The sequence below is a fragment of the Athene cunicularia genome (genome assembly GCF_003259725.1).
Source record: "Athene cunicularia isolate RWA chromosome 1 unlocalized genomic scaffold, athCun1 chr1_part1, whole genome shotgun sequence".
Lineage (NCBI taxonomy): Eukaryota > Metazoa > Chordata > Aves > Strigiformes > Strigidae > Athene > Athene cunicularia.
The window spans coordinates 22860623-22873805 of record NW_020799091.1 but is presented as its reverse complement, the minus strand read 5'-3'; the positions used below and the strand labels follow the sequence as shown (position 1 = coordinate 22873805).

The 13183-nt window shown below is 35.8% G+C and overlaps 1 protein-coding gene across 1 annotated transcript in view; it reads right to left on the bottom strand.

Moving 5' to 3' along the window:
• BRCA2 (BRCA2, DNA repair associated) overlaps positions 1-12509 on the bottom strand; it is a 40012-nt gene extending 27503 nt beyond the window's left edge. The window contains exons 1-9 of the mRNA XM_026851101.1: positions 12407-12509; positions 11386-11637; positions 9272-9377; positions 8469-8521; positions 8329-8369; positions 8124-8235; positions 6260-6315; positions 5250-5364; positions 313-1500 (exon numbers count right to left, since the gene is read on the bottom strand). Coding sequence (XP_026706902.1) covers positions 313-1500; positions 5250-5364; positions 6260-6315; positions 8124-8235; positions 8329-8369; positions 8469-8521; positions 9272-9377; positions 11386-11637; positions 12407-12485 — 2002 coding nt within the window. The 5' untranslated portion in view covers positions 12486-12509. The remainder of the gene's footprint in view (positions 1-312; positions 1501-5249; positions 5365-6259; positions 6316-8123; positions 8236-8328; positions 8370-8468; positions 8522-9271; positions 9378-11385; positions 11638-12406) is intronic.
• Between the last annotated feature and the right edge of the window lie 674 nt (positions 12510-13183).

The following is a 13183-nucleotide window of genomic DNA, read 5'->3' as shown; positions in this document are numbered from 1 at the left end:
AACTCAGACAGCATTGCCTAAACAGCACTGACAAAGATAATTAAGCCTCTCAGTTAGAATAGTTGTTTAAGGTGGAAGTTTCTACTCCAGAAACTAATCTGAGACTAAAACCAGAAAGTTAGCACCATGCTACTTGAAAATAATGCTATTCTGTCACTGTTCTTATAACAGACCAATTCCGTATCTTGACGCCCAGTTGCAAGAGCTACTTTATCATAAACACGAGACTTCACATGATATTATCTGAAACATTTACATAAAAGATTCTTAATAAAGAATCCTCCACAAATGATTAAAAGCTTAATAATATACCTTGTTTGTCAACACTGGCCACATGACAGCCTTTAAATCCATATGAATCAGATTCCAAATGTGGCAATACAGGACGAATAGGTGATTCAGAGGTTACTTCTTTCTGTATTTTTTCTTCTTGATACAGTAAAGTATTATTTATTGCATAAATAAATCTCTTGGATCTCTTTCTCAAGCTGGATAACATATTCAGGCTTTTTAAGCCAGACGTTGTAAGAGTATTTTCACTATTTAGTAAATGTAGGCCATTGCAATTATCTGGAGATGTACCACTAGATACAAGTGGGTGAGACAGAACATCAGTTACAACAGATTTAGAAGTTGCTTTTAAATGCTTGGAAAAGCTGCCACTGTAGACTACAGAATACTCCGTGACATTTGTACTTTCAATTAAAAAAGAATTACAGTTTAAGAAGCTAATTTTGGAAACCTTCTCAGCTGCACATCCTTTTACTAACTTTGGATCTTGGACACTCAGAGACACAGATTTTACTGGAGTTATTTCCGATATTGGGTTATTTTCAGAATTTTTCACTTCATAGCACTTTTCTGACAAATTGACACTCAACAGCTTTTGTGCTTTTATCAAGCCTGAAGTATTCAGTAAAGATGTTTCCACAGCATCATCTTTGGTCATCAGTACTGACTCCTCCTCTAAATTTTCTTCTCTACATAAGTCAGAGGGTGGAGATCCACATATAGACATTTCCAAATGAGTTACATCAAGATCAGATAAGTTCAGTTGAGACCACTGGCTTGAGGAAGATGGCATGTCTTCCTTCACAGACTTCTCATTCTCAGATGACTTGTGTGTTCTATGATCTTGCCCATCTCCTGCTATCCTAAGTGACTCCAATTCCTTTTTGTGTCCTATTAAATAACCATCTTTACCATCCTCTGTATCTTCATCTGTGTTTTGGAGTAAAGAATCCTTCACTGTGATAAAGTAGCTTTTTTCAGTCCAGCTAGTTGTTTTCACTTCCTGTGAAATGTCAGTCTTTCTTCTATTAGGCTGCTCACAAGGAACATCCCCCTTTCCTTGTGCTTTATCTGTGTTTATCTCACATTTCTCTACTGCATCCAGAGCACCTGGCATCAGCAGAAGAGTTCCACTGGATGTCGGAGGTATGTTGAATGTATCATCAACGCTATTCATCTCGCCAAATAAGCCATCTAACATCTCTGACTCTAAATAGTTTAGAGAACATGGGGAGAGGAAAAGAAATGAAAAAACAAGTTTTAAGAAATAACTTACCATTTTTTCAATAGGTAAATACAGGTTTCAATTTTATGGTAATTACCTTTACTCAGGAGTGAGTTTAGAAAGATGAATCTATGTGTCTTTAAAATAAGTTACTCTCCAACAGCAGCTGTTAGAGGAAACAGCGGGCAAAGGACATACATGCAGATGCCCTGGCCTCCTGAGGACTGTGGTGGTTAAGCAGGTTTCCAAGATGAAATTTAGCTGTCTCAAAAGTGGTTTGTTTCAGGTTTTTTTTTCCCTACAGACAGGAGAATGAGTAGTACGTTTTACAAGACAAATGTCTAGAAATTTTCTGCCCAAATTTATACCTGATGGTAGGCTCCAAACACCTTAAGAAGCTGCCTGTTTTTGTCTGTAACTGACAGCTAAGGAAACTGTTATTTAAGGATTAATTTATTATACTATCTTTTGCTTTGATGTAGAATAGCAGAGTATCTAGAAAGATTTAGAAAATATACTCACTTTAATTGATTAGGAAGCTTTTAAGAAGTTCCACATGATTAGTGCAAATATTAGAAAGATAATGACTTTTTTTTTGTTTGTATATAGAAAATAATATGCAGTAGGGGAAAAATAACCTAAACTCTACTTTGCAGACAGCCTTAAAAGCTTATACATATCAAATAAAAATATTGCCTTCTCAAATGTATGAAACTAGACCCACCTATAAAAATAGTTCACATTCAAAAAGATTGCTAGATTTTATTTTGAAGGTACTTTTAAAGGCTTTTTTACATCAAAGAAATCATAATGAAGTACCTAGGAAACTTCATTGTTCTCTTGTTTTCCTTGGGCACATAACCAATAGTTTAACTTTTTCCATAAGCCTTTTTTAGGTACATTTTCTGTAATTTAGAATTCTATAATTTTTCCTATTAGACCTTTTAAATAACCTATCATCCAAAAGATTTTCTATTTGGAAGTCCATAGAAAATCTCCCAGTACTTGGTCACACACATCCAGCTATTTGTAATACATCCATTAATGGTTCATGCCCATGCTGTAGGCATAAGACCACCTCTCATCACATCTCTTGAACAGTTAATTACTCATTGTCTTTACTTTCTATTTTTTGCCTGAGTGGCAGAAGGTAACACTAGACAAGATCTCAAAAAGAAAACTGTAACACTACAGAGTGTGTACAGGTCCTTTTCCCTTATGAAAGTACATTCTCTGGAGCAACTTCTGTGTCCACATCCTTTCATCCTGTAATAATTTGTCAGAGCTTTCTACAAAGACACAGTTGTATTTCTCTTTACTTAAACAGGAACCATTACCTTTAATCAAAAAAGAAAACCATGAGTATTTGGAACACTGTAAAGCTACTGGTTGTACACTGAATAAGCGGATGCCGGGGGGAAAAAAAAAACATAGGGAAGTTAATTTTAACTTCTAAACTCACTGGAGGGTCAGGGAAATTACAACCCCAGTAATAAGGACTGAACAGAATTCTCCTGTTTTCCCAGTAAGTGCCCTAACTAGGCAATAACTACTTAATTTGCTTCCTCAGAGCCTCTTCTTCTGCGTAAATAATACAGTACTCAGAAAAAATGAGGCTTATTAGATGTTTCTGCTCTGGAGTCACGTATCGACTGACTGTTAGAACATATTGCCACATTTCAGGTTGGAATCCTTATAAGCAGAGGGTATTGAAGTCATTTCTCCTCCTTCATAAATAGTTCTAGACACTGAGGTTAAAGATGAACCATTTACTCTGATCAAGGTTATAAAGGGACTCAGTGACATCATGTTGGGTTTTGAATTAAAAAGAGCTTAAATATCAAGATTTGGGCAACAGGCCAGGGCAAAATACCTACAATGTTACTGAATTTCATGTTTCCCATTAGTTTTTCAATGTAAATAGCTTCCCAGTCAATATGCTCATTACTGTATATTTGAAGAATCTTAACTCTGAATCCAGGCTATATACCTACAGCAAAGCTGCGAATTCTGCTACAAGGGCCAGGTGCCTAAAGCTTAGTGTTACAATGCTACAGTGACCAGTCTTAGATTTACTTAAATTAGGGATGTGAACCTTAGGAATTAATGATCAGGTTATAAATTAATATGCTTAATGCTATAAGAAAATTTAGCTCCTTTTATGAAATTCTGAAGTGTTAATACATGACAGTACACATCTTGAAGTCCATGGTTACACTAAATGTAAAACACAGTTAAAAGGTTCTCCTCTTTCCCCAAATTATTACAACTAAAAAGCAAAAAAAAAAAAAAAAAAAAAAAAAAAAAATTTTTAATATTTGGTACTTCTTTGACCGAGTGCATATATTCAGTTTTACTGTTATTAAGGACACAAGTCATACAGTATAAATAAGCTCTTCATATCCTTAACATCATGTAGGTATCCAAATCAATATTATGATCTCTTATTCTGACTGAAACAAAACATATGCCTAATACAACTGATTGCTTTTCATGATCATATGACACTATCCCAGAGGAAAACATTTGTAAGCCACAAACATGGAGGTTTGAGCTATCCTTTTCACACTGCATCTTCAAATGCCAAGTTAATTATCAAAAACAGAAGCCAGAGGGGAAAAAAAAGGAGACATTTGCAAAAGTTATTTTGCACTTTAAGAGAAATGGGTTTCCTCCTCCTCCTCTTATTTTTACTCAGATGTTGTTTTTTAACTAGCCTTCTCCACTGTAACATGGGATGTAATAAGCCATCTTGAAACACAGAACCAGACAGTAATTTGTCCTTAATTTCTAAAAGTATTTTGCTGACTACAGATTACCTGAATATGTTTAATACCAACTACATTTTTCTCAGCACGTTTGAACCTACAATATAAAAATAGCAGTGTATATCACTCTGCAAGCAGCAATGCTTCCCCACCTCAGCATTCTCAGTCCTCCTCATCAAATTCTAAACTGATTATTTCATAATTGTTACATGTACCACCAAACAATATTTTTAGGGCAGTTGATTCAATTCAGATAGGGAGGAGACATACAATCTTAAAAGATGTATCGTCCTGTCTAGCCATGTCAATCTCTACAGAACCCTTTTACATCCACGTGTGCTGAACAGATTTCTGTTAATAATCTTCCCTTCTGCCATCATTTCTCAACAAAAATCAAAAAGCTTACACTGAAGTTTACATCTCCACTTGTCCTCTAACATGATCTAAGAACACAGAATGAAAACATTTGTTTCCCTTGGCTGAGTATTTTCTGCATTAATTTTTAAAAATACAAACCCATTTATTTTTCCTAAAGAATTTGTCATGTTTTGAACTACTACTAAGTGAAGTAAATGAAGAAAGAATATAGCAAGATCAAAAAACAAGCTCACCGCAGAATAATGAGTACTGGGGTGAAACTTCATGCTAAAGCTAAACCTATTCAATAGCCAGGAGTCTTGCTCCCCCTTGAGCCTGCGCCATTTTTCTCTCTCAGCTCTCCCATACAGTCTCACACCTTCACTTAGACCAGTACTGATCTAGTTGTCATCCAGTGGCACAGTAACCTGATTTAGCTCACTGACTCAGCAGAGTCAGATTAGTTTTACAAAGCTGAATAAATTCAGGAAGTGGGAGTACACAGTTGGCAGAGGAAATAAGTGGTAAGATCAGCTCAAGATGTACAAGGTAACTTTACCCTCAGTCTCACTTCACAGTATACTCAGTAGTAAAGCATCAATGCATACCAGAATCCTTCATGTCGTCTTCAGCATTTAGCTTTACTGTCTCTGGCACGGACAGCATACTTGTATCACTCATCTCAGCACATTTATCATGGTTGGAAAAAAAGTTGTGCAAAATCTGTAAACCAAAGGCATAAGCTATTACATACCAGTAAGTATCACTTCAACAGTAAAACACACAACTCTAAACATTTCCTGCAGTATCTAATTCTGCATCTCTTAAAATGAAAGGTAATATTTTCACAAGTATACTTGAAAATAAGCAAATCATTCCCAATTTTAATGCAAATTAGGTTCCATTCTACAGTCAAGGGCAGTCAATGGGTTCCACCATTTACTATAAGTAAGCCTCTCAAAAAAGGAACAAAGGAGAAATGAGGAAGACTTATTTTAATTTGTAACAGTTTGTCAAGGGTGAAGTTTCAGGTAGTTAAGAATCAAATGTAAATTTGCAATTGAATTGTATTAGCACTATACTCAGGTTTCAGTCTGAATAATCATTCAGCTTTCATATACACCGAGTAGAATTACAATTTTGCAGGAACTTTCACTTTTATGACAATACCAAAGGACTGAAATGAATACTAAATTTCAACTCTCCATATAATGGTTGAGCACAAGTAGTTATAGGACAGTAAGTCAAACAATAGCTCCCAATACTCTGAAGAGGAAGAAAACCAAACCCTCAGACAAGTAGCATATTGCAATTTCTAAGTTTAATTTCTCTTTGAATGACTCCCACTGCTGCTGAATCCAAATGGTTTTGTGCTCTTTTTTCTTTTTTAAAAAAGCACAGCAAAAAATATTCCTTAAAGGAGGTTATTTGTGAAAATACAGTCTACAGCCAGGTTTTGCAAGTTTAGTTTTGTGAATAGTAACTTTTAAAAACAGCCAGGTAGGAGGGCCTAGAATGAGAATGACAGAATTTTTTATTCTTGGCTCGTGGAATGTAAACATGTAACTAAATAGCTTAATGGAAACTGAAGAACAGCATAGTTCTTAAAACTACTTACTATCTCAGCTCTTTCATCCTGTTGCTTTGCTCCAGAAACAGAATCATTCTCTCTAGCTTGAGAAGAAAGACAAACAGGTCAATTCATTTGCTCCAAAGCAATTTGCTGAGCATGTTCAAATATGGTTGTGTTCTGGAGGGGTTTTCTTTGTATTATGTTAAATGCAATTGAAATGCATAAACAAAAAACTACTAAAAACTAACCCAAAGTTATAACTAAGAAGTCCTACAAGTGAGGCTAGGGGACAGTGTACAAAAGCAGTTTCACAACAGCATAAAACACCCCAAATCATAGGTTGTAGCTTCTCCTATGTAGGTAGATTGATTATCAATCACCCTGAGCCCACCTTTGCTGCCAATCCCCTTTCCAGCAGTTATTCACGGTACTACTCTCATTTTTTTCTGTCAAGGATCTAGATGAGATCTGCAAGTCTCTCTTACAAATTTGGGTTGTTTTTTTTTTTCCATTTCCTCCCACAAGAGCAGTAATATCTTTTCACTTACATTACAAAAGGAGAAAGTGAACCCTGGGTTTAAGGCTATTTTTTCTAAAAAACAATATATCCAAATAACACATTTCATAGACATGGCATCTAGGTTCTATGTAGCGGCCAAATGACTCACTCTTTCCTGTTACAGGTGCCAGATGGCAGAGAGTGGGCATTGCTACTATAAAATACTAGCCTCATCCAGAAGTGGGAGAATGAGAAGGAGAGCTCAAACCACAATTCATCTTCCAAAAGTACATCATTAAGCTCTGGTTACTTCCCCCAGCCACCCCCTTCTAGTCACATCATTCTGAACCAATCAACACCCAAAACAGCACAACTCAGAAGCCTTGTGAACAGCACCACCCCCTCCCTGCCAACACAGGGATCACAGAATCTCTCAAGTTGGAAGGTACCCATCAGGACCACTGAGTCCAACTCCCCGCACCTCGCAGGGCTACCTAAAACTAAACCGTATGATTAAGAACATTGTCCAGGTGTTCCTTGAACTCTGACAGGCTTGGGCCATGACCAGTTCTTACATGAGGAGATTCCCAACTCTCGCAGGCATTCTTAATACGCTTTATATGCTTGCATGCTCTACATGCTTTATACAGTGACAGTTCAACAACATTAACAAGAACAATGTCAGGAGATAAGCAGACATACAGGTCTTCCCATTTTCTCAAGAGTTTTCACCAACAAAGCATAAAGTCAAATTTCATCTTGTTTTATCATATGCTAATGAAATCCCACTTACAGCAACACTTTAGGTCGGGGCCTGATGTTTAGCATTAGTGCCACAAGCAGTTATCAGCTATTCACAGTTATGCTGGCACAGCTGTTTGTGCATCTGCAGAGTAAATGAGGTCCAGGAATTACCCTGTCCACATAACCCAGGAAATATGATCTTCAACTGGGTCACTATCTCAGTCTGTCTCACCACATCAATACAATGGTAGGCACAGAGAGAGGGTTAAGAATGCCGAAGCCAGCACAGCTGCTGGAAGATTTACTCAACAGGCTACCTCCTTAGACTTTATAAACATACTCACATGAATTAACCTAATAGTATCTAGTTTTGTGATAGTGCAAGGCAATTATTACCTAATCCTCTTTCTATGCTTTGCAAGGTTTTTTCTAGATATGTATTCCCTTATACAACGTAAGAAAACTTCTGAAAAGCAATGACACATTAAATTGAATTTCTGCCTTTTAGGGCTGCATTATTAAAGTAACCACTAAGCATCGCTACAAGAGTTCTGTCCTTTTTAATAAAGGCAACAACAAAAAAAACAAACAGTTCATACTAAGTGAACTTCCAGTGTCAAAACCAGAAGTTTTTAACCTTTAATAACTGTTCATTTTTAGAAATACCTATTATCACTGTTGCACCAAGCGTAGGAGGTGTGGCTAAAGAACTTGACCAGGACATATCTGGATCCACTTCTGCTCCCAGACTTTCAGAAATACGTTTTGGAGTTCTGACCTAGAAATGTATTTAGCAATTATTATTTCTATGCAGAATTCTAAATTTACTACCTATGAAAGAGAAAAGAAAATGCAGGAATAAAATATTTACCTCCAGAAGTTTTGGTGTGCAAAACAAGCTTCCATATGGTCCTAAAAAACATTTATGTAATGAAGACATTAAATAATACCTAAGACATAAGGATTCATATCTACAGATATTTTGTAAAACCAAAAAGTAAAAATACAAACCAGGCATGTTGTTTCTCTGAGGTGTTCTATAAGTATCCCTTAAAATAGTTGGACTGCAAAACAAAACAAAACAAAAAATTCTTACATTTAACTTCTCAATTTTTTAAAATAAGTATTTCAGACATAACATATATTACCACCTCTGTTATTTTCTGTTTGCAACTATGGCTACTCCCCTGAGTAAATAAAAAGTAGATTTCTCCTAACCATCAGTCAGTATTTTAAACCTTAACATAAGTTTGTAATACGCTGTAAAATGCTTATTTTGTGAAATATGTTAATTTTCAGTTATGATCTGCCTGACAAATAGCGTAATAGATATCAATATAACCATGCATTTCTTAATACGCTATATGGAAATACAGAAATTGACTTAATTGATTTTAATTAAACAATTAGTTTAACTGTTCTTATAATCAACATGAGTACTTTGATCAGATTTATCTGAAATACATTTAAATGTAGAAATTAAGGCTATTACTAAAAAAATACTACTTGAGAATCACATGATATATCACTACTACTCTTTGCACTGGATGTTGAGGATTTGGGAAGCTGAAATAATGACAACAAATGCCATAAGGAGTAGAAAAATTGAAAGGAAGAACACCCTTTCAAGGCAAGGAAGTTTTCAAAATTAGCTAGTGTTTTATTTTCAATTACTCAGCAACTTAACAAGTATCATAAACATACAAGATTACTGACTTTTCTGGAGAAGTCTATCAATCAAATATGGTGGGTTTAATACTTCTTTTTGCTTAAAATCCAGTTTACTTTATATTTGCATAGACATATTAGTATACCTAGCAGCAAGGCAGTTGTGACAGGTACCAGGAGGAGAAGCAAATATTTCATTTTCTTGATCTATTTTTCTTCTTGTGATACTCGGGCTTATCAAATTCTCTCTGCCTATAGCACATAAGACAATAATCAACACAACCTTGCAGAATTACAAGTAACAGTTTTGATTTTTAAGTTTAGAGATAATATTTAAAAAAACAATTATGCAATGTCTGATTCTTAGTTAAAAAAAAACAAAACCACCTTTTACTCGTTTTGAACATGTTCAAGTTCTATATCCAAATATTGCCACATTTCAAATGCACAGCCAAAAATGCTCACTACATCACTTTATTTGATATATACGTGTTTCATTATATTTCCTTGATATTATTCAAGTCACATACTCCATTTCTGTTTTAGTATACCATATTGTGCCTTTCATCATTGCAGAAGTTACTCTTCAGAGAAACTCAATTTATTCAAACATGCATTTGTACCAGCTTTCCCTCAAATTTACTTAAGACATACACTTCTTGATTTGAATAAGCAGCATAAAGCAAAAATTATTTCTGGAAATGTTAGTGGAATCACTGTCACTGGTAGCAATAGCTATTTATATGCTGTGTCTCCAGGCAAAAGAGAAAGTGTTCCCACCAAAGCAGCAGAGCCCCTCACATGAACAAGCAACTACTCAAAAGATTTCCTCCTCAGAAATTTCCAAGCAACTTCCATATCAGAAATTACACCTAAGTTTCTACATTTCTCTCTGTTTCTGAGTTCCTGAGTCCACATAGGCAGCACAGCAGCATCTCAGTACCATACCAAAGTGAAAACCATCAGCTTCTATCCATGCTTTTGTTTTCACAAGAAGAAAACCCAGGTATACGAACCAGCTGGCTCTAACTAAGAAAACTAAGGAATGATCTCAGACCAGCCATAGGTAAGCTTTTGTAACAGTCATCTTCCCTTCCGCATGCAGAAACACAGAGCAAAAGTAACCATTTTGAAACAGAAGAATCATAAGGTTCATCTGCAGTTTATTAAATGCTACCAAGAATTCACTAAGGACTTAACACTGTAAAAGGCCAAACAGCTAAATTTAGAACAAGCATGTTCTCAGCTGAGAATAAATTGGGCAGAATTTCAGCAATAAACTAACAAAAACGAACAGGGTAGCAATATTTGTATGGAAGCAATATTATAAGGTAGTTTTGAACAGTAGCACAGCTCTACACCTTCAAACGCTTTGCTTTAGGATCTAAGAACGATTCTAATAATAAAGGGAGCCTTCTGTGCATCTGTAACCTGTGTAGAAGAGCTTCTCGTACTGTTAGGAGAGCACGGAAGAGTAGATGTACAAATCAGATACTGCAGGAACAGTGTTAGATATTCTTCCATTGAAAAGACCCTTATATACAATCATGCATATATATTCTCCATAAAAATATTCTTCCTTCTGTCCAAGGAGAATAGGCGCTCTGGCTTATAGACACATTAAAAAAAGCGCAGTGACACATACTTTCATGATGTACTTGGGATTCAGAAACAATGTAGTGAGAAGTACGTCATAAAAGTAGCGGAACTCCTTATCTCCAAATAAAAAAGTGTAACTTCTTTCCATGACTTAGTTTTACTAACTCAACAAGCTTAGTGCTTTGAAATTTTTCTAAGAAAGGTTGAGAAGTGCCCTACAGATCACCTCATATTTCAGCATAAGATTTTCAGATATTTTGGATAAAACAAAAATAAAACTGCTAAAAAAATTCACTCTGATTCTTAGTGACCAGGTTACACTAACAAGCTCATGTGCTCCTTGTATTGACAGTTTTTAGAGTATTGGGACTTGGACAATACATTTTCTGCAGGGAACTCTGCATGTACATTGCCAGTTTACTGCAAGGCTAAATTGATTATTAGATTAATTCTGCATTTTTATAGGTGATCTTCAGATCACATCTTCATGCCTACTAACATAAACTTTTAATTCATACAATTTCAGCAGTAGCATTAAGCATTACATTAATAATCATCAACTACCACAACAAAAAGAAACAGAAAAGAAAAAAGCCTCTTGCTTCTGGAGGACACAAGCAGCCTTTAAGTACCACTGTTTAAAAAAAAAAAAATTACTCACTTGCTCCTGTTTTTTTCTGATCCAGTTCTTTTCCAGGAGAAGAGTAAGGTGGCAATATCATATTTTCATCTTTAAAAATCAGTGGAGTTGATGCCAGCTGACTGTATGTGGAGGGTTTTGCCCTTGGAGTTTTTAAAGATGTTTGATCAAGCCAGCCAAAGGACCCATCAAGTTCTCCTAACAATTTAGGCTCATATGAGGGTGCTTCTGCACTGAGTTCTTCAAACCAGTTGAGACTGATAGGCCCTAAGTCTATGAAGAAAAACATACAGAAAACATTAAAATAAAGAAAACTTGCCAAATGGCATGCAAATAACATGTGAGAAGTATGAGTTCATATGTTATTAAATCAGGACATAAAATAGAATGAAGAGTTCTATTCTATATGATATATGTAAGAGAAGACTGTACTTAGTTGTAAATGAATACAAAATTAATGTTCCATGCAGGATGCAAAAACACAATACGCATTTAAATGCTAGCAGCAAAATTGCTCTTTCCATTGTCATACTCTTGTTTATTTTGTTTCTAGCTAGCTTTGAACTCTAATATCCACAAAGTATACAAGAATGCCTGCCCAAATTCTCAAACCATTAACAAAACCAATCACAGAGCAGATAAATATCCGGTTTATTTAAAATTAAAACTATACATCTGGCTTTTAGTTTATCTGTCTTACTCAGACTGGCAAGTTAAACAGGTTCCTTTTAACATTAATAAATCATACGACTACAGGTGCATGTGGCAAAAGACTAAACCTGGCCTGCATGCAGGTACATAAGGAAGCCACAGCTAAAAAAAAAGTACAAAAACCAACTGAGCAGACATTATGAAAAAAAGGTACAAATAAAATTTAAACATTTTAAAAAGGTAGATACTACTGAACACAGGGGCAAGTAGAGCTGCTAACAAGTTGCATAACACTTTTATATGGAATATGCAGCATACAGCGGATGTGTGTAAAATAGCAACGTCCGGAAAGCAACACTAATAAAAGTTATTTACTGTAGAGATGCTGTACCTGATTCACTGCAATGTGCCTTAAATATTTCAAAGAAAGTCGGTCTTTCCACAGGTTTGTAAGCCATTTTCTGATCCATAACATTACCGGAAGAGTTGCCGAAATACCTGAGAAATAAGAAAACACTTTCATACAGTGCTATTCCTGTGTCATGGGGCTGCAAGTCTTAAGGCCACTTTCCTTTATTTCTTGGTAGGTGTGTCATAACCCAACCTGTTCAGCTTCAGGGCTGTGATGTGTGTGTTCAAACACCGCAGTGATGAACGGGGTATGAAAACGGACAAGAAGAGGGAATTATACCAGAGATAATAAAAATACTCAACAAATACAGGAGAAAATCAAGATGGAATGAACAAAACACTCCTGAGGTATTTTAAATGTAAATAAAAAATCCACACTCACTATTATATACTAGAATATATATTATTACATATAAACTCTTGCAACCATTATAACTTATATGCCAAGAATTTGATTTAAAGTTGTTTTCAAGGGGAGCAGACATTGCCAGTTTCACAGTTCTATCAAAAAACAGGTGTCAGTGCTACAGAAGCTTTCCTGTTTATTTTAACGCATTATTTCCCCTGTAAAAGCAGTTTCCCACGCGATGGCTGTCTTACGCACGCTGCCTTACCAAAACGGTGGGAAGGAGGTAAAAAAGGGGTAAAGGCTACCCTAAGAGAGTCCAATTTAAAATTGCCTCAGAAGTACATTTTAGAAGGCGAAGCGACCTGCCCACGCTGCTTCCCGTTAGGGAAAGCTCCTGCCGGGCAACCC